Source organism: Alosa sapidissima, chromosome 7, assembly GCF_018492685.1.
Source record: "Alosa sapidissima isolate fAloSap1 chromosome 7, fAloSap1.pri, whole genome shotgun sequence".
NCBI lineage: Eukaryota > Metazoa > Chordata > Actinopteri > Clupeiformes > Clupeidae > Alosa > Alosa sapidissima.
In genome coordinates this window covers 33,586,173-33,613,550 of record NC_055963.1, presented here as the reverse complement: position 1 = coordinate 33,613,550, position 27,378 = coordinate 33,586,173, and the positions used below count along the sequence as shown (strand labels likewise).

Sequence of the window (27,378 nt, the reverse complement as noted above, 5' to 3'; positions counted from 1 at the left end):
CATACTCCATGGCTGAAAGATAGCAAAAACATAACAGATGAGACCTCGAACAACATTTAATTCATTTACACAACATATTAGATCTCACCTCCACAATTTCCTCATCAAAATCTACAACTAGTCTACTAGACCCTATTCCTACTCACCTTCTTAAGACTGCTCTCCCCTTCCTGGATAATGTTTTGCTCTAGATTATAAACTAGATGTACCGCATAGCGGTACAAAATATGACCGCCGCTCAGTCCTGTACATCCGTTCCGCGAAAATAAATCACACTTCAATTTGTTTCCATATTTTACTCCATCCCCCACTCTTGAAACTTTTGTGTATGCTTGTTTGGCATGCCTGAGTGTGTGTGTGCGACTGCACAGAAAGTAGCCTACTGGTGCTGAAAAGGTGAATAGATTGTAGAATAGCCAAAGAAGATGTAGCATTGTTATAAAACCTTTAAAATCTCTAAACAATCACAAGTAGGGCAGTTCATCACAGTTCATCCATTGCAACTGGATTGATGAAAGGTCACTTACACCTGTAGGCTACATTGTATTTGGGAAAAGCAAAAGGTATCAGCATAATTTTATTTTTTTATTTATTTATTTATAAACAAAAACATCTCTGTCAGTTCCATGCCGTTTTCAACAGCTATCAAAAACAAAGGTCATTTTTGGATGGATGGATTTTTTGTGAATGTTTCTTCTTCTATATAAGATTTTAGTCATCTTTTTTCATGTAATACTTTATTGTCAATGCACAAATTAAGTAACAGTAGTCTGAAACGTTATTGTTAATGCACAAATTAAGTAACAGTAGTCTGAAACGAAATGCTGTTTTACATCTAACCAGTGGTGCAAATAACTGACATGTCCAAATGGGCCTTGATGAAATGCGTCGCTAGACTGTTCATACACATTTTAACGGGCCAAAGTTGAAGAGCTGTTGTCCGTTATTGTTCGTGCAAATATAGGCTGATTCATGTTCCCTTGCATTGTGTAACTGAGGTCCATGGCTAGTCTGGCTTTCACCAGACCAAGCTCAATCTTTTAAGAAATCAAAAAATAAATAGCGGGCAGATCAGGCTGGGTTCACCCAGCCTAGTCCATAGGCACCCGATATTGTTTAATTTTCCGATTGAGATATCCACGCTCTGGCTATTCTAAATGCAAAAATGCATCAGGGAGTTATGACAAAACTGTAACTAACAAACTAGATCCTAATAGAAAGCTGTTAGCTTCCCTAAGCTACAGGTAGGCTTATAAGATAGGCCTATTTACAACATAAATTGTCAATAGGCTATGCTGGCGACACAAATAAAATATCCTTTGGAAACGAATGGCTTAGCCTACGCCTTACAGTATCAAGCGGACTTAGATTGCCATATCGTGGCGAAAAGTTGTAATTAAATTCACGCAGCTCCATGAGTCAAGGAAAGCGCGAATGAAGTAGCCACTTCTAAATGGGACCCACTACACAGTAGCTTAAGGTGTGTTGCTAAAGCAGCCATAATGAAATGAAGGTGTCATTGTTTGGATACTTCACACACACGTGCTTTTTAATTTCACAGACTACAACTAGCAAGCTGGAATCAAAGCACATCGATTCCCCCCTCACACCCTGCACGCACTTAAAACAAAATAAACAGGCGTCTCAGTCTAACGCATGTATAGGCAAAACTGTATCAGACCGGTGTAATGTTGGTAAATCTTCCATTGCACAGAATGATTTTTGTAGCACTGTGCAACAAATGACAGTCGAAAGATACAATTACAGTGCTGCTATCAATTTGCTTGGTATAACCGCATTTATAGTTTTCTACAAATGCAATCAATCAAATTGGCCTCCATCACTCAACCAACGCTAACGGTAACATTACCTAGGTCCTTATTGATATTATAAGATTAACATACCTGCAGTAAAAACCAAGCATGTCCGATAAACATCCTCAGATTTATTTCGGCTTCAAGAAGAAATGGGAATTACATTTCATGTGAACATTGTCCTATCCTTATTAAACGTTCTCTGCGGTAAACTACAGTCCTTGTAAGCGTCCATTGTTTTTCCAACCCACTTTTAACTTCCAACAAAATTACGTCTCACTGCAACGATACGCCATCTAGTGGACAAACGACTACTTATCGCCAATACTGGAAATGCAGCCATGATGATGATGATGAATATTTATTTTGGTTTTCTTTTAATCCTACTGAATTTGTAATTATGTATTGGCCGTTCTAATACCGATAGTATGTGGGTGCCTGTGTGTGTGTGTGCATGTGTATATGTGTGTACCGCCATCTACAGGCCAATGAGTGTACAGTCACTAAATGTACACATAACCTAATTTTTTTAGACCCCCCCATGGATGAAATTCTACGAAACTTGGCATACCCCCAGAGAATGCCAGGTCAATCATACACATAAAATTTGGTGCCGTTCTGAACATCTTAACTGAAGATAGGGGCGATTAAAGCAGAATAATATTGCATTTTAATTTTTTACTGGGGGGGGTGCAAATCACAAATGAGTGATTATGGGCCAGGTTGATGTGGGCCCTTGAGACCAACATACCATAAAAGATTCTTCATCCTCAGTGCCACGGTTCAGGTAGTTATTTAGGAAAAACTGCTTTTTTTGCGGTTCGGGGGGCCCAGCACGGGGGGGGGGGGGACGAAACAAAATTTTTCCGTAAAAGCCAAAACTTGGCTTTAAGTTAGCCAAACTTGACACATGTACTGTATAAGAGATATAAAGACATGGATGACGAATAATTTCCTGCTTTTGAACTCAGATAAAACAGAAGTCATGGTTTTAGGTTCTAAATAGATGAGGGATATCCTATCCACATCACAGGCTACATATATAGCCTAGTGCAAAAATGGGAAATTAAAATATCATATTTGATGAGGACTGCATTGAGATTTCTGATATTTACTTTTCCTCACTAAAATCAATTATAGATATATGAATCAATAAATACAGGGAAAAGTAGCTGGTAAAGGAATTACTGTTCCTTCAAAAAGAGTAGGCCTATAGGGACAGAAAAATAGTTGAGTTTCACACTCTAGATGGACGGATGAAATGGATGAGATTGTTAACTGATAGGCCTATGTGGTTAAAAAAATCTCCAGAACAGATGCATCTTGTATCCTTTTCCTTCTTCATCTCCCACTATTTTCAATTGAATAATTTGATATGACAATCGTAGGGCCTATGTCTGTCTGTCTGTCATACTGCATGGATAGGTACCTAGGCTATGAGCTATAGGGCATGTTGCATTGTTGAACCAGAGAGGAGGTAGTGTGTTGTTATTAATATTACTATGTTACAATGCCTTTATTGGTTAGACATTATTTTCCTTCTCATCACTTTTAAAAAAACACCTGTTGCAGGATATGATATTCCCCTTTAATCACAAGTTGTGCATGAATGACAATGCCTTGAATAAAACATGTTACATGACTGCACTGCACTACAGCTTGTAATTGTAGGTTGACCTACGGTCAAGGCCTACACTCTCAATACTGAATTAATGATGAGTGTGCTGTAGCACCCAGGGAGGATGGGTCACTGTTGTGTGTTTTGTGAGTCAATTAAATAACTTGAATATCATATGAATCATGATTAACAGTTGACATGTTTAGATAAGATTTATTTTTAACAAGTCAGTTACTAAGGCTTGCTAACTGTTGTGCTCTGGTTGCCTACTGTACATCTGACAGATCATTGACTGTCTGCCACTGCCATGAAAAGGCTAGCCCATTTATTTTCATTTTATACAATAATACTCATGACTGACTCTTTTGTTACTACTGGGATAATTTTTTTTAGATTGTTATCTATATGTCTATTGTTATCTATATTATCTATATGTTAGAAATCAGTGTTTTGTATGTCTTGGATTTAAGTGTTTCGATCAAGCTGTAACTTTGGCTATCTTGGTAGTTGAAGTCTTCCATTAGACCATTTATATATTTCCAAATGAAAAATAGGGGAAATAATAAATACAACTCCCAGCTACCAGGTCCTCACCCCGCCCACTCTCCTCCTCCTGATACCTCCTCCCACTTTTAGTTAGTCCGCGAGGAAGTCGCAAGATGGCCGACGTCGCTTGAAAGTATGTTCCTCTCCTCAACATGAAGTCGTGAGTGAGAAAGAGAGCGAGGGAGACAAAGTTGGGGTTTTATTTTTATTTTATTTTAGTTATTTTACTTTATTTTTTTCTAATCACCCATCTCATTCCGCATCGTGTCTGCCCCCAATTTGTCTTTTCTAGCGAGCTAGTTGACGCGTCAATCACGCCGGGACCTTAGCTAGCTAACCAGCTAAGTTAGCTAGCTAGTTTGTTACTAGCAGAAGGCATTTAACTAACGTTAACGTTGGCTAGTCAGCCTTCAGCATAATTGTGTGGATAATCAAATGGTTGCATGGTTTTCTTTAAGGTCAAATTACCATTGTGGTGTGAACGACTTCGCTATGTTTGGGAACAAATGCGTAGAAATTGCTCCGCAAATGTGTAGCCAGTTTGCTAGCAAGTGGGATTATATTTGTGGTGTTTGAGACATTGCCGATATCATAATTGTTATTTAGCTAGCTTGCGCGCCGTTACTAGTTATTGTAACATTGTTGTGCAAGTTTGTATTTGTTCAGCTAGCAACACTGTAATTGGTCGAAAAAGTTAATCTGGTAGTTGTGCTATAGTCATTCTGGCAGCCCACCAAAATATACCGAAAGGAATGAACACACCGTTGCACTCTTACGACCAAATTTGTAAAATTGCTACAGTTATTCTGCTGTAGTTGGCAAGGTACTGGTCAACGTGTAACTGGCTGTCAAGTTTTATGACATAGTTTGCAAACTGTAAACATATTCTTCATTTAACGAAGACAAGCATTACTACGTCGGTTACTACATCTTCAACTTCACATTGCACGATCCCACATTTGATCGTTTGAACAGGAATAAAGTAACGTTTAACATTGCAATGGGAATTCAAGGTTTCCAGGAGTATCTCGAGAAGCGTTGCCCGGGCGCTGCTGTTCCCGTAGACCTCCTTAAACTCGCCCGAACAGCAGCCCGGCAACCCCCTCACCACCACCACCACCACCACCATCATCCCCATCACCCAAGCTCTCTGCCTCCACCACCTCCGCCAGCTCGAATTCTGGTGGATGCCGACTCTGGCCTGCAACGTCTGTACGGCGGCTATCAGACAGATTGGGTATGTGGAGGCGAGTGGAACGCGATGCTCGGTTATCTGGCGGCTCTCTCGCAGGCCTGTTTGTATCAGGGAGGCCTGGAGCTAGTAGTGATTTTCAACGGCACACTCGGAAAAGATCGCTGGCCGGAGTGGGCGCGGCGGTCGCAGGGGCAGCGGCAGACTGCGCAGCTCATTGTCAACCACGTCGGCAGCAAGGCCACGCCGCCTCCGCGGGCCTGGTTCCTGCCCCCGGCTTGCCTTAGCCACTGTGTCCGCCTCGCCATGTTCCGCTTCCGTGTGCGGGTAAGTCAAATATGGCCTTTATGCTTCACGACAGTTTACTCAAGACATGTGTGATGTTTATGTATGTATGTAAAACCAATTATATATATACATATAGTTATGTAGTTATATATAGATATAACTGTTTACAGTGGATAATACCCCCCTTTGCATATTAGCTATTTTCATATTGCGTTTTCTGGTATTTTTCAGCGTAATGTTTCATGTGAATAAGTGCATGTGATGTGTTTAGTGGTTGTACCGTATGGTGGTATATTTCGACTGTGTGATGTTCTAGGAGTTTTTAAATCAGTAATCTTTGCTCAGGTCACTAGTAGTTATGTCATTTAAGATTTTCAAAAGATGCAGCTGTTGGATTGTTGGCATTCTGTTTACTTTGAACCCCATCCTCCCAATAGCCTATAATAATACTTGCCTGTATTGCAATCCAAACTGATGTACGGTATTTCCTTTTTTATGGACAGATTTGTCTGCTTCTGCTTGCAGCTTGGTTTGTCCACTTTAAATACAGAAGCCAGAACTGGTGTTTTTTTTTTTTATAGTTTTCACTCAGCAAGTGCATCCCACTGCACGTGCACATCATGTTTCTTTCCATTTTATATTCACACTCCCTCTCCTTGTCTCTAGGTGGTTCAGACTTTGGAGGACCACCATCAGGAGGTGCTGTCCCTGTACAGGGACTATGGTTTCCACGGCCTGATCGCGCAGGACTCAGAGTTTGCTCTATGCAATGTCCCAGCCTACTTCAGCTCACACGCTCTCAAGCTCTCCTGGAATGGCAAGAACCTGACCACTCACCAGTACCTGCTCTCTGAAGCCGCCCGGCAGCTTGGCCTCAAGACTCAGCACCTGCCAATGTTTGCTGCTCTGCTTGGTATGCATGTTTATATTCATACAATATGTAAAAAATTGCATTTATACACTGCATGTAATGTGCATTATATTATATGTTTAGGTATGCTTTTACATACAGTTAGTGCCTTTTTTTTAACCTAACGACACTTACAAAGGAACCATAATGCAAGCAAATAGTAGATGAGGGCCAAAAACATTGAGGTCAGATTGCTATGGGGAAAAAGTCCTAGCTGGAGTTTAGGTATGTTAATGAACAGGTGGTTAATGAGTAGGCATATTACATTGTTGGTTGTGCAGGTTGCCCAATGTTTGAGTTAATGTGGTTTTTAATGTGGTTGCCTTGTTTTGTTTCAGGTAACCACATTTTGCCAGATGAGGACTTGGCTGCCTTTCATTGGAGTCTTTTGGGCCCAGAACACCCTCTTGCCTCTCTGAAGGTGCTTTCCTGTTTCCCTCACACATTCTGTGTGCCATTCTACATAATGTTGCTCCAGATACATGGTGTTGACTTCTCTGATTGGTCTGTCTGGTTGACTTTTTCATTTTCAGTGCCATGTTCTGGTGGTTATAGGATTTATTTATTTGAAAGTCTTATTTGTTTATTTATTTATTTACTTACTTATGTATTCATTCATTCATTCTCTCTCTCTCTTGTGTGTCTCTAACAAAGTTTCTCTCTTTCTAATTTTCCGTGCTTCCTCAGGTGAGGGCCCACCAGTTGGTGCTCCCTCCTTGTGAAGTCGTCATTAAGGCTGTGTCTGAGTATGTAGCGTCCATCAAAGACCTTGGGAATCTGGATGCTGTGGCCAGGGATGTGTTCAAGCAGTCCCAGGTACCCCTTTCCCCTCTCCTCCTGCCAACCAAGCTTCCCAACACTTTCGTTAGAGTACAGTGTTAACCATACATTGACTTATTTGTGGCGGCCCACCACAATATCAACATTGACCACCACACAATGATTTTCCTGGTTGTACTAAACTGTGCTTAAATCTGGTTAGATTCATAACCGCGCTGCACTAATTTGTTAAAAACTGTTGCATTCGAGTTAATTCTGCAAACCTACCACCACAAATAGAATTCAATTCTGCGGGAACACTGGAGTATACTGAGTGATTGTGGCTCACAGAACATGACACCCACATACTTGACAGTCCAAATGAATCACTATTAGAAATGAGGTTAATGCCAAGTATGTTTCCATGTGCAAATAATCTGACTATTGTGGTGCACTAGTGCTTGCTAGTGTGGTGGAAGCAGATAAAGCCATTTTACCACTAAAGAGACATAAAGCATACACTATGAAAATCTGAACATAAATGTGTATTACATGAAGGTGGACTGTGACTGAGAGCAGTATCTCCTGTTTCCTTCTCTCTAGTCTCGAATGGAGGATAAAATAGAGCGCTTTAAGAAGGCAGTGGAGTACTTTTCAATGGCCAGTAAACCCAGACCTCCTTCTATGGGACCCTCTCCTTATCCCTGTGAGTATTTTGTACTCTCTTTGCATGCTGCTTTACTAGTATTGTGTCTGCAAGAAGATTGATTGTTGAAGGGGAGAAATTTATTTTCTTTTTTCTTAGTTGTAGCTGGATTTTCAGTTGGTTTCTGGTAGATATAGCATATGCTCTCACAGTAAGTGAAAGTAGTTCTGTTGCTCACATACTAGATTGCCCTCTGGCAGTTTGACCCACCCTTCTTAGCTGTCTAAGTTGTACTGCAAATAGACTGGTAAACAGACACTTTAGGAACTAGATTTTGAAACTTTCATGGAGGAGTTTGCATGTTCTGTTACTGATGGTCAGGGTCTCTGCTTCTTTATCTCTTTCTCTCTCTCTCTCTCTGTTTCTCTTTCTCACTCTTCTTTTCTCTTGCTTTCTCCACCTCTCTCCCTTTCTCTCTCTGCTCCCACCCCACCCTCCCACTCACTGCCATCTGTTCCCGACTGATGGCTCGTCCCTGCTGGCCTTGTGACGGCTCTAGTCCCAGGCTTCGGACCTGGTCAGTTTGGTGGACCTCCAGGCCCCATGGGGAACATGCCGCCTGGAAAAGCCCCGGTAAGTCTCTTAAGTGTGCTGCTCTACTCGTTCCAAAGCCTCCTTAATTTATAGTTTTTTTTAGGTGTTCCTATTCAGTGTTATTAATACATTTTAGTGGTTTAACCCTTAGAACCCGATTGACGCAAAGTGCGTCAAAAAACACACCCTTTCTTCTCTGTTACATTGCTCCGGAACTGTTCATCGCAGCGAGATGAAACCTTTATTGCGTGACAGAGCAGAAGTGGGGCTTTTCAACGAGACTACACACTTGTCTGTACGATCAAGTATGAAAATAAAAAAAAACATGAAATTAAATCAAATTGCATCATATTCACAGTCTATACTTCTCTGCGTTCACCTGCGCACCCATTACTCTTGTTTGAATTACTCACAAACCCGTGATCGCATATATATGGCAAGCATATCAGATGAAAGCGGAGACACAGGGTTATCCATTGGTACCATGTATATTGATCCTTCTGTCTTATAAAAACAGACGAAGTGACTGCAAAATAATAACCTCATGTACACAAACCAACGCTGCACACCCATTACTCTCGTTTGAATTACTCGCGGACCCGTGATCGGATAGATATGCCACGCATGTCAGATGAAAGAGGAGACTCAGAGCTATCATTTGATATCAAGTACATCCTTCTGGGTTATAAAACAGACGAAGTGACAGCAAAATAATAACTTCATAAAGCTGGACTTACCCCACGTTTTTGTCTGTTTTTGTGGCAAAGCATGTTTATAATCCAACGCTATCGTGATAAACATAAACATGCTTTGCTATGGCAAAGCATGTTTATAATCCGGTTTTGAGATCCTAGCAAATTCCTGCATGGCATCCAATTCAAGGCTCACATTGCATCCCAAATTGTTCAACAAAGAAACACCTTTTTTGCCTTCACTTTGTTGCAGTAAAAAGTTGAGAATCATTATGAGTACATACACCATAGGCACGCAGTCTAACATACAACCTCGGGTCAAGTCAGGTCAGATCAGTTCGTGTCACAGATATGGAGCGCAGAAAGGTCATTTTTCATCACTAAATAAAAAATGGCATTTATTTCCGTAAATCACACACCACATATTTCTGTAAATTGCTCAGCCCCAGAGTATCCCTCCAACATGGCAATTGTATTGCCCGATTCAGGACAGTCTGCCCTACACACACATGAAATGCATGTAGAGCTATGAGCTTGCTGTGGTGAGATACATGTCGAAATTCTTATATATATAAGAATTTGTATAATACACTTTTTATATTTTAATTCTTTAAAAATCAAAATAAAATCAATGCTAGTACTAATACATGAACTGAAAAAAACAATATATAATATGTGTGTGTGGCACTTACAATGACCAGAATAAATCCTTATGAATAAAGGTAGTGAAAATGCCCTAAAAACAGCTTAGGGTTCTAAGGGTTAACCTGGAAATGTATTTTAAGGTAATTTATGTTGTTCCTTGATTGGTTGTAGTCAATATCTTAGTCATGCTCGTTTATTATTTATTTATTCAAATTACTTCTGATTATATAGTATATAGTCAGGTCTTTTGGAATAGTATTGTAATTATGGTGACTGCAGATGTTCTTACTTCAGCTTGTGTTGTGTCTGTCCTAGTTTGGCCCACCTCAGATGTCGGGTGTAAAGGTGCCTTATCCCGGGGCGCCCTACGGACCTGGTTCTGGTCCCGGACCTGCCCTGCTATTCCCGAACCCGCCTCCCCCTCTACAAGACTGTAACGATTCTCTAGTTGGGAAAATGGGCTTTTCTGATTGGTCGGCTCCTTATGATTCCACTCAAGGTGGCAGCAGACTGCCGAATCACCACACAGCTGCTCCCTCGGGCACCTCCCCCTCTCCTTCGTCCTCCTCAGATGGGGAGGAGCAAAATGACACCAGCACAAAGTGAGTCGTTTGCCAGGACTGTCAGTACTTTGAGATTTCAGCACTCTAGTGATGGATGATCTATCGCTGTGGTTCTTAATCCCACACCAACAACCCCTCCCAACACACACACTCACTCACTGTATGATTTCCATCTTTCCTTGCTCTCCATGCCCGACTGAGCTCATCAGTGGCCCTTGATTAGCTGAGCACACCTGATTTAGCCAATCAGGATCTGTATAAATACAGTGGCTGGTGAGGAGCCGCAGAGCACAGGAGTTCTGCACCAGGTGGCCATGAGATTCGTGGGTCCATACCCCTGGAGTGGCAATGAGATTTGTGTGATGCTTGAGTCATTTTCTCAGTCCTGCTCATCATTTCTCTCTCCCACTCATTTCCTGTTTCATCTCAGTCATGTCTGACTAAAGGCATGAGAAAAGCATAATTACTCAGAAAAGCTTTAGACAGGTGGGATCAGAGCAAAGGTAAATGACCCAGGAACGCAATTGGATAACACTACGACCAATGTTTACTGACTGATTCATAGCAGCGCTGTTGTCATCTGTTTAGCTTGCCTCTGGCCCGCCTATATCAGATACACAGATGTGATTGGTTCCTCGCGATGCAAGGGGTAAAAGTAACATGCATCATTACTCATTGCCAGAGTGTCTCGCAGAGACAATTCAAATTGTGCTCTTGTGAGAATTTTGGATTTCCAGGGTATGGGAAAAGCATAATTACTCAGAAAAGCTTTAGACAGGTGGGATCAGAGCAAAGGTAAATGACTCAGGAACAAGGCTGATGACCACTGATTCAATAAACTTTAGTATTTCTATAGAACTGTTGCCAGGCTGGTCCATTCTTGAATTAACAGGTGTGTCCCTCTTGTCTCCCTCCTCCAGCCATTTAGCGGACAAAGGCTCCAGGTGGGAGGACTCCTCTGGCCGTGGGGGCGGAGCTTCAGGTGACGGTCCCCACGGCAACGGGAGCGGGCCTTCGATCCCCTCGCTGCTCTCCATGGCGACGCGCAGTCACATGGACATCACCACGCCACCCCTGCCACAGGTCAGCGCGGAGGTGCTGAGGGTGGCGGAGCACAGACACCGGAGGGGCCTCATGTACCCACAGATCTACCACATCCTCACCAAGGTAACCACCACCGCCACCACCACACAAATTAACATTTAGCTGACGCTTTATCCAAAGATCCTTGCAACAATCAAGGTACAGTTAGGTACACACTAGGATATTGTTAGGGGCAGCCGTGGCCTACTGGTTAGCACTTCGGACCTGTAACCGGAGGGTTGCCGGTTCAAACCCCGACCAATAGGCACGGCTGAAGTGCCCTTGACCCCTCACTGCTCCCCGAGCGCCGCTGACTCACTGCGCCGGGATTAGTGTTTGCTTCACCTCACTGTGTGTACACTGTGTGCTGTGTGTGTTTCACTAATTCACGGATTGGGATAAATGCAGAGAGCAAATTTCCCTCACGGGATCAAAAGAGTTTATACTTATACAATAAGTACTACTCGAGTAGAATCTGACTATACACACACACACACACACACACACACACACACTGAGCACAGCTGAATGACCAGCTGCCGTTCATTTTGCATGAAGGTTGGGAATTCCAAGTGTAGACAGCCTTTCGATCATTGGCAGTGTTGAGTTAGGGTGGTGACTGTGTGGGATGGGTGTGGAGCAGCGCTTCATTTTTGATGCACGTTGAAAAGGTTTTGAGAGCCCACCAACCATACACTCTGTAGAGATGCCATTCATTTTCAATGAGGATATGTGATTAATAGTGACTAGAGGCTGGTGAACACTGACAGTTGTCAAGTGGGTGGTGCTGGAAACAAAAAGAAAGAATTGTGCTTTGTGTGAATGGCAAGTGATCCAATGTAGAAGCACCCAAAGGGAAGCATCTGCCAATGGGAATGAGGACAGTTCAGTGTTGCACCCCTGGAGTCCTGCCTACTTGATTTGTGATGTTACCAGGGTAACCAGCAGTGAACTTCAGCCAGAGACGCCTACTATAGACCAACAGACAATGATTTAATATTGCCTCTCTGCACATACAGTTTAGAGCATTAGAGGCTGGGAGTGCCTGCTGTATTGGGATGTGACTCAGGGCCATATGGCAGAAAATGGCCTACTTGTTGGCAAGCACTGGGTGATTCATAACTTGTATTAACTTTACCTGGCAGTGGGTCAAAAACCTTGACATGGCAGAACATTCCAATGTCTTATTGCAGCCCTCTGTTTGGCTCGTTCCTTTTCCCCACATTCTCTTTTTGCTCTCCTGTATTAGAATTTGGCCGCAACTAGCAAGTCCAGTGCTGGTGTTATCTATTGAAGCTAAACCCTCCTGAGACCTGGCAATTCATTTTTGTTTTCTGTGGGGGAAGTGAGTCTTAAGAACTTTTAAGTCAAGCACCATTTGCACATCAAGAGAACAACTTGGGCTTTCTAGTCATGTCACAATTATGTGGGTGGGATTAGCAGAGTACACATACTCTTTTTTCAAAATTGTGGATATAGTATTTTGTATGTGAGTTGCTAAAGCTTTCTGCATCTTCCGTGTCTGCGAAGCTCAACACCGAAACGGTAGTCGGACTGGCAAACTCCATTGACTGACGTGTTGAAATATCAATGTTATTTGTTTGGACTTTCTTGCTTAGATTTTGTAAAGGTTACCGAGAAATAGACACAGTATATTTAAATAACATAGTTATTGTCGGAGGTGTGGACTCAATTCACGATTTTGATGACTTCCACTTGACAAAATTAGAAATGACTTGTAACTCGACTTGGACTTCCATGCTCAGGGCTTAAATTTTTTCAAAATGGAGGGGAATTCCCTCCTTAGGTTATTCATGTAGGGGGGATTTACACAAGCGGGTGGGTGGGGGGGGTGGGGGTTCGATTCTGATACCAAGTCAAGAATTGCGATTTCGATACTTCTTCGATACTTTTTACAAAATGTGTTTGATTTTGGGGCCCCCACCACCTTGACGTCATCAGTAATATTGAATATACTGTAGTGGGATCATTCACAACAGTGGCCATCCTAGATTCTGCTTGACTAAAAATGATGGCTTATGTGATATGTTTATATTTCATATATTTTTAATTCATAAATGAGTATTTAGTTAATAATGTACAGTTTTTTTACTAGTAATTACTAGTAGCTAAACATATTTAGTAATTTGAATGCTTCATATTGATGTTTAAATTATTACACTTAGGCATATCTTTAATGTGGTGTGTAGGTCTAATTGAGTGCACATTGGTGAAGTGTCTCTGCGCAATACCTGCAATCCCGCAGTGAAATTTTGGCCCTGATTCTATTGACTCACTCGACTCGGACGTTGCATGTTTGACTTGTAATGGCTTGCGGCATGGGTAAAATGATTTGCATCTTATAAAACATAACTATTTTCTGCCCATACCAACTTCAGCAGTCTCAAGTTTGTCTTTAACGTTACACCTGAAACGCAACATTATTTTGCATGGAATGCAGGTCTCTTATTTAGTATGAGAAAGGAAAAGGGATGATCATCACTGAACATGCTCCCGTTGTGTCGTCTGACTAGTGGATCCTGTGATCTTGTGATGGATCCTCTGATCCTGGGATGTGGTATGATAGCCTAAACAATTTAATTTGCTCCACGGAGCTAACCAAAACTATCACGGAATCATCATCAATGACAGATGGCATTTCAAACTTACACCCATATCAGCGTTGTGTTTTGCAACATAAATAGCAAGAATTGTGAAGGTAAATGAATGTTTATTCACCTGGTATTGAGTAGACTATGGGCTTGATGACCTCAACAATGTTCGTTGGAATGCGTAGATAGGTAGCCTATTTGTTATTGTAGACTAACTCCTGCGGGCATGTTTATCCATTCAGTAGATAAACTATCAAACTACGGCATAACATGTAGGCTACTTGGACAGGAGTAACATAAAGTTTGGAATTAATTTTAAGTGTGGCGTGCAAAGGATTCAGAAATAACAATGGTGGCGGATCCCGATAGGCGCGATATGAGTGCTCGTGGGGGAGGGGGGTAATATTTGTTATTAGTATTTCTTAGCTTTCATTTGGCGTTTTCTATCGCTTATTTGCACGTCACGTCAATCATATGTTACCGTATGGAGAGTAGGGCCGTGTATTCTGCACAGGAGCATGTGCTTGCTGCGGAGAGTCTCACGCACAGAGGTTAGAAGGAGGGGGCAGGGGATAGCGCAAAGCCACTCTACTGGAGCGGGCGAGTGGGGAACAGCTAACGCAATTAATGAGCTAAAGTCAATCACACCACTGATTGCCTCCAAAATGCACATTTTATTCATAATATTCGTATGTAGTTTCACATAGATGTTATGTATGCATTCACACAGCCAAACACACATACACATGCACAATTATGTTTTCAATTTTTGTGTCTTATGTAGGCCTATAAGTTTAGAGCAGGGATTATTACTGTTAATGTGATCATCTCCATGATGGGGAAATGTAATATGACCGTTCCCCTGTTACTCCCATCCCTGCTCATTTTTGTTTTGTTGTAGGCCTTCTGTATTCTACTTTGCCATTGCCTAATTTGGCAACATTAAACATGTTTTTTAATTGAAATATAAACTCTTAATATGATGAATGGAAACATTATGACACACTGTAAAAGCTATTCACTCACCCATCCAAATAGTCATCCACACACTTCACTCCCTAACTCACACACCTCACATATTATGACATATTAATATGCGGTTGCATAATATGACAGTGACTTGTTTAGGATAAAAAAAAAATAAGGACATGGTCTTGGTCTCGACTTGGCCTTGGTAAGACTTGACTTGGACTTGAAACTTACAGTGACTTTGTCCGACCTCTGGTTATTGAAACCAGAAAATAAGTCTTTGGTTTGGTGTCTGCCAGCCAGTTTGTTATGTTAGCAAGCGAACTTCCCACAACGTACTGCAATCTGGCGAAGTGCTGAAACATTACTGACAAATACATGCGGTACAATTGGATAACCTGATTGTTACCAAAAATGTCATTTTGGTTTATTTTCAAAGCTTCTGTCAGTGAATGTTGCTACTACCCAGTAGACTACTGGAGCACGCCGGCTATAAAAACACGGGATGGGTTGAACAATCACAGCCCTTGCGATCTGAGTCGCCTCGATGCAAAGTCAACAGTTTTTTCGAGATGCATGTCTAGCGACGGCGTAGAGCTCGGAGGGGGTACACGGTGACGTAGAGGGGCTACTCCATCAATTCTATGCAGAAGCAATAATCAGCCTTAATACGGCTCATACTCTGGGCAAGTGGCTGATGGCCTCACAGTAAGCCACTCCACTTCTTCACCACATATGTAGTGAAGAGAGAGTGCAGTCACCCCACCTGGGTTAAAACACAGGTCTACAGGTTACCAAACCTGCACCCTGACTACAACACCAAAAAGCCAGGCTCATTGGTATGGCCGTCAGAGTGCACATTCAACCATAGTAACACTACTCCTCAGTGCTCTCTGGGGGCAGCCTTACAGGAACACGCCAACATTTTGGGAAGTTAGCTGATTTGCCATCTCCCCCACACTTAGATATGATGATGGATACATACTAGGGGTGTGACTCTCTCATGTGAAAGACGATACGATTCGCATCTAGATACATGGGCACGATTCGATACAAGAAAAGATACCAGTGTTTCCCCTAGAAATTTTTCCAGCAGCGGTGCTATTTCTTTGGGGGGGGGGGGGGGGGGGGTGTTGCGCATTTTTTTTAATTAATTTTTTTTATATATCATACCTTCGTGTTTCTTTTGTGGACATTTTCAGCTTTCTTTTACATTATTGGTTAAAAATGATAGAAGAAAAATGAAATGGCACAACCCAGAAAAAGATTATTTACAATTTATTTAAATTTGTCTTAATGGCAAAGGCCACACCCAATCTGCGAGCACTTAATTTTTCTGGGCTTTTCAAAGAACATCTCTAAGGCTCTTTGGTATTGAATTGAATTGAATTGTTGGGGGGCCATTAATGCTGACACGCATGCACGTAGCCAGATGCTCTCCTTGTAGTCTATTTCTCAGTCCCAAAACAACAAACCCACGTATAAAAAAGTAAATACTCACTTTTCTTCTACATCACTCCCACAGTTACCATACAACTCACTCACAATTAACTCGAAAAGGACCTAGGCTACTTCATTGAAGTGCGACCGTTCGTCTCACCGTCAAGAGAACGCTGAAGTTATGAGAACACGTCTTTCTGATAAGAGAATGTAGGCTCCTATGTCTAATGCCGCAAACGTAGAAAAGGTCTGTTTGTGATAGCCTATTATAGCTAAGTGGACAGAATTTAGGCTATACGTATATGCCAACATATGCTCATATTTCCTTTAACTATCAGAAAGTTTAAACAGGCCTAGACTGTGTTCGCCTAGCTTTCCCATGCAAACATTACATGTAGCCCTACGCTAACGTTACAAGTCTAGGCTACAATTAACGTTAAGACCATACACCTTGTAGCACATTGGTTTACTCTATTGCATTACTTACGTTTTAATAATTTGTCGTTGAATGTTGATGGAGGCTCATCTTTGGGAAATCTCAGCTCTCTGGATAAAATTGTCAGCCGGAGCAAGAGTTCTCAGAGTTGACGACACCGGACGTAAATCCAATCAGCAGAAAGAACCGCATCACAACAGTAGGCTAAATCGCAACAAACTTTTTTCCCCCATGTTAAATTCATTTCGGTAATCATGAATTGGTTTCTTTTATTTGATGTAGGCTAGGAGAGGAGGATGTATGTTTCACATTAGTGTCAATGTGTCAAAGCAGGCTTTGGATCAGAGGAATTGCTCAAGCTTAACATATGGCATAGGCTACAAGCGAATTCACGGCATACAAACAGCTTCGTGATGAAATATAACTAATATAATTTTTTATTGTCACCAGGCCTATAAGTAGGCTATTTATTGTGTAACCTACAAGTGAACGATGACACCATAGGCTACACTGTGGCGGAGCAAGACCCCATCAGTCAGATAGCTAAACAATGTAACCGTGTTCAGAACGTAGGCTAGCCATATGGGCTGCAGACTTGTCTTTGGGCTTGTAATCACCTGACACATCATGCCGCATATATGTCCTGAATAATGAGAGGCTAAGTGCGGATTTGATGCACTTAACTTACTCAAGACTTTCAGAAAACAATTTCGAGATGACGTTGGCCGTTGTGCTTTTACAGTGTGTTAAGTGAATCTCGTGATATTATGTTGCAGCGGCGCTGAAAATCCAGCGGCGGCGCTGCGCCGCTGTTAAATACACTGTAGGGGAAACACTGGATACATTATTTAACATTAAGGAAATCCCTTCATCAAACGTAAGGCTATACTCTACAGACTATCGTTCCTGTTTAGTGTTTAATTTCGCGCTGGATTTTGAAAAACAAAAGAGTAAAAACTGTAAAACAAACGACCGAGTGGGAGTTGTCACGTGCTTAAGTTGCAGTAGATGTATGGGTAATGAGGTCATTTGACAACTTTGGGCAATGAATGTAGCCAAACACAAACTGCATTACCCACAATTCCGTGCCACGTATAGTTTCAAAACCGGACGTGGGATGAACCGAACGCGCTGCTTGGAATTTAAATGAGAGTCTGAGCGAGCAGAAAAGGTTGTGAACCGATTCGTAACAAGTAAATCGATATAACGACCGGTTCATTTCAGTTTTATTCCGATACGGGGCTTCACGTATCGATGTAGCCGTATCTTACACGTTAAAAAAGGATACCGATGCGTATCGGTTAATCTTTACACCCCTAATACATACCCTTCTCTGCGAGCAGAAACGTAGTCAGTGGACCCACCATTAGCCTAGCTTAGCATAGTTCATTAAAGTGGTCAGAACCAACTAGCCTATAGCTCCAAAAAGTGACAAAAGAACTCCAACATTTTCCAACATTAACACTGTAAGTGATGTATGATAAAAGTCCAATTAGTCCAAGCATCTGGCACTGCAGTAACTCTGGCCTGTACAGTGAAAACAACAAGACAGTTCAAGGCTGTTTTGCCTTTTCTGTTTTACATTTTTTTTATTGCTTGATTGATTTGTTTTTTTTTCTTTAGTTTTTTTCATTTTCATTACATTTGTCATTCCAACCCTTTCCAATCTGCTCTGGTTTGTGTCTCCCCCCTTTTTCTCCTGTCTTTCCATCTCTTCCCTACTACTTCTCCCTCCCTCCCTCTCCTTCTTCCTCCTCTCTTTTTCTCTCTCTCTCTCTCTCTCTCAGGGGGAGATGAAGATGCCGGTGTGCATTGAGGACGAGTGCAACCCCGACCTGCCCCCCGCCTCGCTGCTGTTCCGTTCGGCGCGGCAGTACGCCTATGGGGTTCTCTTTAGTCTGGCTGAGACCCAGCGGCGGGCTGAGAGGCTGGCCATGCGCAAACGTGCCCCAGTGGAAGGTGAGGGCTGGGCAGGGGAAGCAGTGGTGGGGGGGTCTGGATTGGAGCAATGTTTGGGGAGAGAATGGAGACGTGGTTGCTTGGTGAATGCTCGATTGGTTGGTTGGTCGAATGTTTTTTCATTTCAGTATTCATGTATTGAGTCAATTATTAATAATTTTACATTTTTAGCAGAAGTAAAATGGACTTGGGGCAGTAATTTTCTTTATCGATTGTTGCTGAGCAGGAGATTGTATAAAGGGCTGCCATAAGCTGAGAACAGGTGTAGGACAGTGGACCACATCAAGGGAGAGGGTCTCGAATGTGGGCATTATAGAATAAATGTGACTAAACAATCAATTATAATCTTGCATTTTCTAGTTGAAGAGAGAGTTTGCATGTAAATTGTTAATGGTTAATCTCTCCCTTCCTCCTTCCTCTCCCCTGGTTTCACAGTGCCCCCGGTGATTGTGAAGGAGTGGTGCGCCAGCAAAGCCAAGTCGGCCTTGACCCCGGAGCTGGTCCCTGCGCTGTGCTTCCGGGAGTGGACCTGCCCCAACCTGCGGCGCCTGTGGCTGGGCCGGGCCTCGGAGGACCGGAGCCGACGCACGCGCGCCTTCCTGGCCTGCATGCGCTCTGACTGCCCCGCCCTGCTCAACCCAGCCCTCGTGCCCTCGCACCTGCTGCTCATGTGCTGCGTGCTCAGGTGAGCTTATCTCTCTTTGCTTTGAGTAAACCCCCTCCCCCAAGCCCTATGCTGTCGCCTGACGTGATTGGGCAACTCTCTTCTAGACTAAATGTTTTTGTAAGTGGAGACTTTCACTCAAGTTCTCATTTAGTCTAGGTACTAAGCTTAAACCATGCACTGGAAATTTGCCCTCAGCCTCTTCCTCATAAGCCTAATTTATGTTTCTAAGTCGAATCTTGTAGCTAGACAAGCACTACGATGTCGCCTGACAGTCAACTCTTCAAAATTGTAACTTTGTGGCAAGGCGAAGGCGACTGCAAGGACTGTGATTGGGCAACTCTCTCCTGTTGTGTAGTAGCATCTTGGTTTTACGCTGACAGCTTTGCAAATTACCTCAGACACATTTTTGGTTACTATGACAGGGTTTTCTGATTGTATTTTGTCTATTTTCAGTAACCTTTTAAAATCTTAACTTTGCTGGCAGTACTTTGTGGGCAATTGTGGAAAGTTTAGCTTGCTACCATAACTGGCTGGAAGACACCACACTCAACATCGAATGTAGTTTTTGGGGTTACAGTAACAAGTAGGGCTGGATATCACCATTGTTTACTGAATCAATTTGATTCCTATTCACAAGGCTTTGATTCAATTTCCAATTTGGTACGATTTAATATTGATACAGTAAGGAAGATTTCAGATAGGCTGCATTGCCAATTTTTTGTTTGAATATGAAAATAATTCCAGAGAATGCTGTAACACAGGGCCCCCTCAGCATTAATGGAGATATAAATGTGTACATAAGGATTTGTTACAAAGCAGTAGTCAACATTCATTTTTATTTATGACAAGTAGTGTAAGGGAAGGGAGCAAACACCACAAAAACATACTGCACTCTTTTATTGTCGCAATTAATGTGCAGTCAACAAGTGTGTATCAGTCACATGACCAAAAGAAAAAACATATTCCACATTATAATAATGATAAAGTAGACATTCTGAAATTGATAGGCGTGTAGAACTTTAATGCGCCAGTAAGAAGAGCTCTCAGTTAACCTTTTCTTCTAGCTGTCGGTAGATTGAGTGGTGCTTGTGACATCATTAATTGCATAGCCCACTAGCTAAGGTAAAGATATGTGCTGTTATTGAACACAAAGCTAGCAATACATCATGACTTGCATTACTTTTGTGTAGTTCACTTAAAGGTGGTGTAGTCAGGGATTGCGCAGGAAATCATGTTATACTGCGATTAAAATATCACCATACTAAAGTATGACTGTACCTGTCTGTCATCACAAGACCCAATGGATTGTGTAGGCTACTCTTCATGGAACATAATTCAATAGACCTAACCATAAGTTAAAGGTACACTATGCAGTATTGGCAATTTCCTTACCGTTTTCTCGGTTTTTACTTCTTTTTCGCTGGCTCTGTCATAACGGATGTCTGAGAAACTCCATCGCTACCTTTTTCTAGCCGGTGCCTGGCGTGTATGTGTATTTGAATGCAGTAAAGCAATTCGTTACACTCGTTATAATTCCTGACACCGAGGCCGTCGGGCCGCCGGCCCACAGTTGCAAGGGTGGTTTTTCCGCTCACAGGCGCTAGGGGGAAGCGAGACGGCCACAATTCAACCCGAAAAAAGTCATAAAACCATCCCAATGACTCTGAAGCTGTTAAATGAAGGGAAATTAAGCTAAAAAAAACTTGCATAGTGTGCCTTTAACCTTTTATTCACTTCATATCTGTGACGGTGGTGAACGCGATGGAAAGATCTGCTTTGGCACAGCATCTTAAATATACTAGGCTAATGTCAGCATTGTGTTAGGTATTTGTCTCGCCTATCTGTCATTAGGGGAAAAAATGGGCAAAGGAAAATAAGAACCCTTAAACTGATCGGATGCACAAATCAGTTTCACTTTCGTTGCGTTGACTTGGTTGGCATCATGAAAATGATTATATTCCACAGCCCTAATTTAAATAGCACAATATAGAAAATCATTGTGTGGTGGTCTTTGTTGATATCGTGGGCACTGCCCTGAATTAGTCAATGTATGGGAATCATTGTGTTGCATAGACATTGACTGTTTGGATGTCCATGCCATGTAATTTCTGATCGAACAAACGTAAAGTGTCTACTTAACTTTGCAAGAGACCTTTCCCTTGTTGGGTAAGTAAACATTAACATTGCATTGCTAATAGTAGCTATGCCTTAGACCACATACAATGCTGCTTGGGGTGCAAACTCTAATGCTTTAATTCAGCCATCACCAAATGGCGGACCGCGGTCCGAGTCCGGACCGTGACGTGATCCTATCCGGACCCAGACCATAATAGCCTAATTTAGATTTTCACGTAAGATTTCAAAGCTGCGCTAAATGTTTTGATGGTTAGGATAACAGCATTTGCTTCAGGAACCATCATTTCGCTTGCTGCTACTCAACCAGTGAAATCTGTGAATTCTGATAAAGACGAGTCAGTGAGTAAAGTAGCCTACTATGGAGAAGAGACTGATGGCCTGAAACGAGAGAGGAGACGGGACGAGAAACAATCAGATGGATATCTAAGTTAACGATAAGTAAGTTATTTTCAAATCATTGATTGCTCAAAGAGGAGAAAGCTTGACAGCGAGAACAGAGCTTTATATAACGATACGGGGGCAATACCACGCAAAACTGTCACGTCCGTAACGCCAACTAAATATCAATGTGACAGTTTTGCGCGGAATTGCCCTGGACCTCTAGACAAAGCATATATTTTGAGCAAGCATAGGGTAGGCTAGGCCCATTCAACAGTGAACTGAGACCACAGAATATTTTACGATTTAAGAAGGCAATATGATTGATCCACCACAATCTAGTTAAGCCTACATGCATTCACTGCCTAACAACGTGATATACCTGGGTTTCCAGGATTTCGGGTCAACATAAAAAAAAACTAAAACAATTAAATTAAACTTGCTGATTAATGGGTTCAAGGAACCAGCTGTGGAATATCCATCCTTGTCTCAGCTCAAATTTTATTTTAAGTTCACGTTAAGATCTTAAAAATAGCCAAGGCTACTCAGTTTTTCTCCCCAATTAGGCTACTCTCATCTTGCCTTATTTCTCCTCATTTCGAATGTTGCCTTTTAGGCTACTTATTTTATTTCACATTAAACATTAGGCCTAGGCCTACAATCTTCTATTTCTTGAATTTCCCCTTAGGGATCAATAAAGTACCTATCTATCTATCTATCTACAACTAGGCTCCATCCATCCATCCTAATATTATACATACATACATATACATAGCCTACACACGCACGTTAAAGATTATGATGCTCCGGACCTTTGCTTGAGGAAATTTTCCGTAACTGGACCTCGCTGAAGATTAATTGAATACCCCTGCTTTAATTCATAATTAGGCACTTTAGTGTATTTTCTCTACTGTATTTAGCTTACTCGTCTCAGCACTAAACATATCATGATACTGCCAACAGAGTAACTTGCAGTTGACTAATGGCTGTGAGCATACATGTAAATAGTTCCGTTCACTCACCTTCATCGAGTGAGCGGACTCTAGGTGAATTGCAGACAATTTCAGTGCTATGGGTTTAATTGGAAGTGAACAGGCTCTTGCTCTCCATTGGGAAAATTGCATATATTAGAATGTTGATTCAGGATTTTATGAATCTATTATCGTTATTGAAGAATAATTCCGCTATTTAGCACTTTGAGTCCCTTTTCTGGTTTGTTTTGGATGAACTAGAGTGGTGGACACTAGGGCTGGGGCAACGCGTTGACGTAAACGATGACGTCGATGCAAAAAATACGTTGACGCAAAATATGCGCGTCGATTCGTCAAGCATAACGTGTGCTGCTTAATATTTTTAATTTTATACCTTCAGTGTTTTCCATACGTTGACTAATCTGTTCCATGTTGTACTATTTAAATTAATAAAATAATTTATTGAGCTGCACTTATTTTTACTCACGCAGTGACAAAATATTCACGATTGTTTAAGGATTGTTGTTGCCACATAGAAGCACTTTTGTTCGCTGCCATCTTGAATTTAGTCACGATAAGTCGAGCAAAAAGGACGAATGAACAGGTATGACAAGGGATCAGATTCCAAAAATAATTCCGTGGAAATGCATGGATTCCAGTTGCTGCTAATGGAAGCAACTGGAATCCATGCATTTCCACGGAATTATTTTTGGAATCTGCACGGCGGCGAACGGTAAGCTTCCTCAAGGTACTGTCTGTATAAATTGTCTTGTAAATAAACTACCAGTGCTTTTTCAAAGTTCTCAATGTCTCGTTTTAAATGTCAAGGCCCTTGGAAGTCTACCAATGAAGTATGGAGCTACTTTGAGCCCCGTAAATGGTGTAAAACTGTGATTTATTTGCATGGCTAGGCCGATGCCCAAGGCACCCCCATTGAAAAACTGTTGGTAGCATCGGCTATCTAGCGCCACCTTTCTGAGTGCAGGGGACAAGCTGAGATGAGCTATGAGACATATGTTCACACTCTGTATCATGTTTCAACACACTTTAGGTCAATATCACACCGGAATTCTCCTTTAAGGGTTTTTTTAAGGACATGTTTGTGCATGCCTGTAGACAGCCACTCTGAAGCAGTAAAGGCGATTCAAAACGAGTCCGAAAAGTCGAGACTGGACCAATTGTCAAAATTTCGGTGTCCACCACTCTAGTTCATCCAAAACAAACCAGAAAAGGGACTCAAAGTTCTAAATACCGGAGTTATCCTTTAAATAAATAATTGAATAAATATTGGTTCTAGGGCTGGGACAACGCGTCGACGTAATCAATGACGTCGACACAAAAAATACGTTGACGCAAAATATGGGCGTCGATTCATTAAGCATAATGTGTGCCGCTAAATATTTTGAATTTTACACCTTCAGTGTTTCCCATACGTTGACTAATCTGTGGCTGGGGACCACGAAATCATTGACCTGTGCTTTTTACGCACGCAGCCTTTCCTTGCCCCGGCCACTCTCTCTTGTAATGAGCCCGCTGCTCCTCTGCATGTGCATTTAACAAAATATTTACGATTGTTGAAGGATTGTTGTTGCAACATAGAAGCATTGCATAGAACACGGTGGGCTAAATTGCTATTAAATCCGCTTAGCATCGTGACCATGCTGCACAAATTTGTTCGAAACTGCTGCATTAAAGTTAACTCTGCTAAGGTCTCATCACAACATAGTAGCCTACATTGAGGAGACCAAACTAAGTTAAGTTATGCAATCAAGCAGTATCTCAAAGCTAACGTTAGAATACTGTTCGGATGTCAAGTTTAGCATGCTTACTTACATCTGCTTGTCAATTTCGTTACTCATGTAGGGCTCATTTTATTGACTCTGAATGTTTGTAAAATCCCAATGTAAATGGAAAAGTGTTTTCCAAGACTCAAAAGTGCTTGTCCCAAGGAGAAGTAGGCTACGAACCGTTATTTGAACTAACTACGTTAAGAATTGCATTCACACATCAGCAGCGTTTTAACGGTGTTAATGTTAATTGCAGGGATTCCCTCACGAACGTCTTCTTAAAGTGACAGGCACTCAATTAGACCTACTGAACTGAACTGAATGCTACCTCTGACTAAGAATGCATTACTTTGCACTTGTATAGTCTTTTTTTTTTTTGGAATCTTAAGAGCAATAAACATATATTCCAATGTTAAGGAATTCATGTTTTTTTCATTCAGATATGTAAATCAACATGTATAAGTTGCTATTAGTCAATTAATGGGGAGATAATCGAGAATTGAATCGAAATCGAATCGGACTGAAAAAATTAGTGATGCACGATATATCGGCCGCCAATATAATATCGGCCGATATGGTCATTTTTTTACACATCGGTATCGGGCCGATGTCAAAATAGGGCCGATGTGAACAGGCCGATAATCATTCCTGTGTATTTGACGTGTGTGTAGCGATCCAAGTGTGTTATCTGTCTACACTGAATCCGTTAAATATGCCCTTCTATTGCATCATATTTCTTATTTAAAATAGCAGGGTAACAAGACTGACAGAAAGAAGACACTGGGCATCTGACAAAAGTTCTTTCAAAACGTTGCGTTGTATCGCGCTGCTCGCGTTGCTTGCAGTCAAGTTGATGGCTGGCTTGCATGTCATGTCACGCCTAGCACTACATCTCTTGCGGTAGGCTAAATATAACTGTGTATCAGGCAGAATGTAGTTATATGGTCGTAATAGGAATTTAATAGGGCTGTAACGATATGCTATTCAAAACTGAAATCGCAACACTCATATCTACAAACCTGTGTCGAGGTGTGAAAAGGCAGAACCGACACACCCTTTCTAGTGTCTAGCAGTGCTTTGCCGCTTACGCGGCCGCATAAACAACACACATCTCCCACTTTACTTGGCGGTAGCCTACGTTGCTTTCATTGTAGACTTTACCAAACAGTATAAACCCCCTGTTAACCTTTCCTGCTTTGTTCCAGACCGTAGTCAGAAACGCAGGGGAGATTCGTTATTCGAGGGCCGATGTTATAAGATAGAATAACGTCGGGGTCACGGTCCCATTTCTGATGAGCAAAATACACGAGCTGAACTTTATGGAGTTTTATTTCGGACAGTAACACCGCTCACACTGTGTACAGACTCCAACTTGAACTTCCACACTCTGCTCCAGTCGCATACATACACTTCCTCACTCTATCTCCCTCCTTCCCAGCTTCCCACACACACACACACACGGAGCTCTCTTAAAGGAGCCGCAACACCATTTTACAACACCCCTCTCTTTGCCCCGCTCGCTCTCGCTCACTCAATGGACACGCGCGACTCGGCCAACGCAATCCAAATAAAACATTACGATCGTGAAAGCAAGGACTCATAGAAGACGACTAGCTAAATTACTATTAAATCTGCTTAGCAACATTAGCATGCTGCACATATTTGTTTAAAACTCTTGGTGTCAAGTTGACTGATCATCTCAATACCAATGTTTCCCAAAAGTGCCTGTACCAAGGAAAACAAGTATTACCTTTAAACTTAAACACACATGGGGAAACTGAACAGTCCAATCAGTAGACTATGATAAGCTAGCCAACTATGCTACTTTGTTTACAATATTTCCAGGCTTCAACCACACAGCTGAATTAAAGAGGGAGAGTTGTAATAGAAATAGTAGGCCTATAGTGTGCCATACCTATAGGCTAATCTGCATAAAGTGCTGTCATAAATATCAGACATTCAGTATTCTCTCTCTTTATATCAGGATATAAAATAATACAGATATATTCTATTATATTGTAATCCTCTGGTGTTCTAAGGTAGGCTATTGAAACGTTATTTAAAAAAATGCATTTTGGAAAATAGCTTATCATAAGAATGTGTTTTCTATACAGATATATCGGCATCGGTAAATATCGGTATCGGCCATAACAGCAAAATTAATATCGGTTATCGGTATCGCCCACAATTTTCACATTGGTGCATCACTAGAAAAAATGAATAGTTAGATTAATCGATGCATCGAAAAAGTAATCGCTAGAGTAATCGTTTATCCCAGCCCTAATTGGTTCGAATCTGAAAATCGATTGTTGAAATCCACCCCAAGTATCAAGGTTGTTAGAGTATACTGTGTTTATTTCTTGCAAACTTTTACAACATTTAAGCAAGACAAGGCCCAACAAATTCATCTTGTAGTTAAACATGACACATCTCACTAGAACTATTATTCCGTTGGTGAATTACGGAGACACAGAAGACACACAACTGAAAAAGGTTTGCAACAATGCAACCACGCCGCACAACCATAAATCAGCCTTTAAGACATTATCTCTGCCTTCCTGGCTCTCTCATTTTCTCTGTCTCTTTCTGTGCCTATGCTTTTCTACATTTCTTTCTCTCTCTTCCCTTTCTCTCCTCTCCTTCTCTTAACACATTTTTCTTTGTCATCCTACT

The 27,378-nt window shown here is 41.7% G+C and overlaps 1 protein-coding gene across 1 annotated transcript in view; it reads left to right on the top strand.

Annotated features, from left to right (window-relative positions):
* Window positions 1–4,072: 4,072 nt before the first annotated feature.
* Window positions 4,073–27,378, top strand: part of fam120c (family with sequence similarity 120C) — a 36,051-nt gene continuing 12,745 nt past the window's right edge. Inside the window, exons 1-10 of the mRNA XM_042097300.1 lie at window positions 4,073–5,497; window positions 6,125–6,371; window positions 6,707–6,789; window positions 7,056–7,184; window positions 7,731–7,833; window positions 8,333–8,406; window positions 10,020–10,306; window positions 11,188–11,434; window positions 18,595–18,766; window positions 19,202–19,451. Coding sequence (XP_041953234.1) covers window positions 4,979–5,497; window positions 6,125–6,371; window positions 6,707–6,789; window positions 7,056–7,184; window positions 7,731–7,833; window positions 8,333–8,406; window positions 10,020–10,306; window positions 11,188–11,434; window positions 18,595–18,766; window positions 19,202–19,451 — 2,111 coding nt within the window. The 5' untranslated portion in view covers window positions 4,073–4,978. The remainder of the gene's footprint in view (window positions 5,498–6,124; window positions 6,372–6,706; window positions 6,790–7,055; window positions 7,185–7,730; window positions 7,834–8,332; window positions 8,407–10,019; window positions 10,307–11,187; window positions 11,435–18,594; window positions 18,767–19,201; window positions 19,452–27,378) is intronic.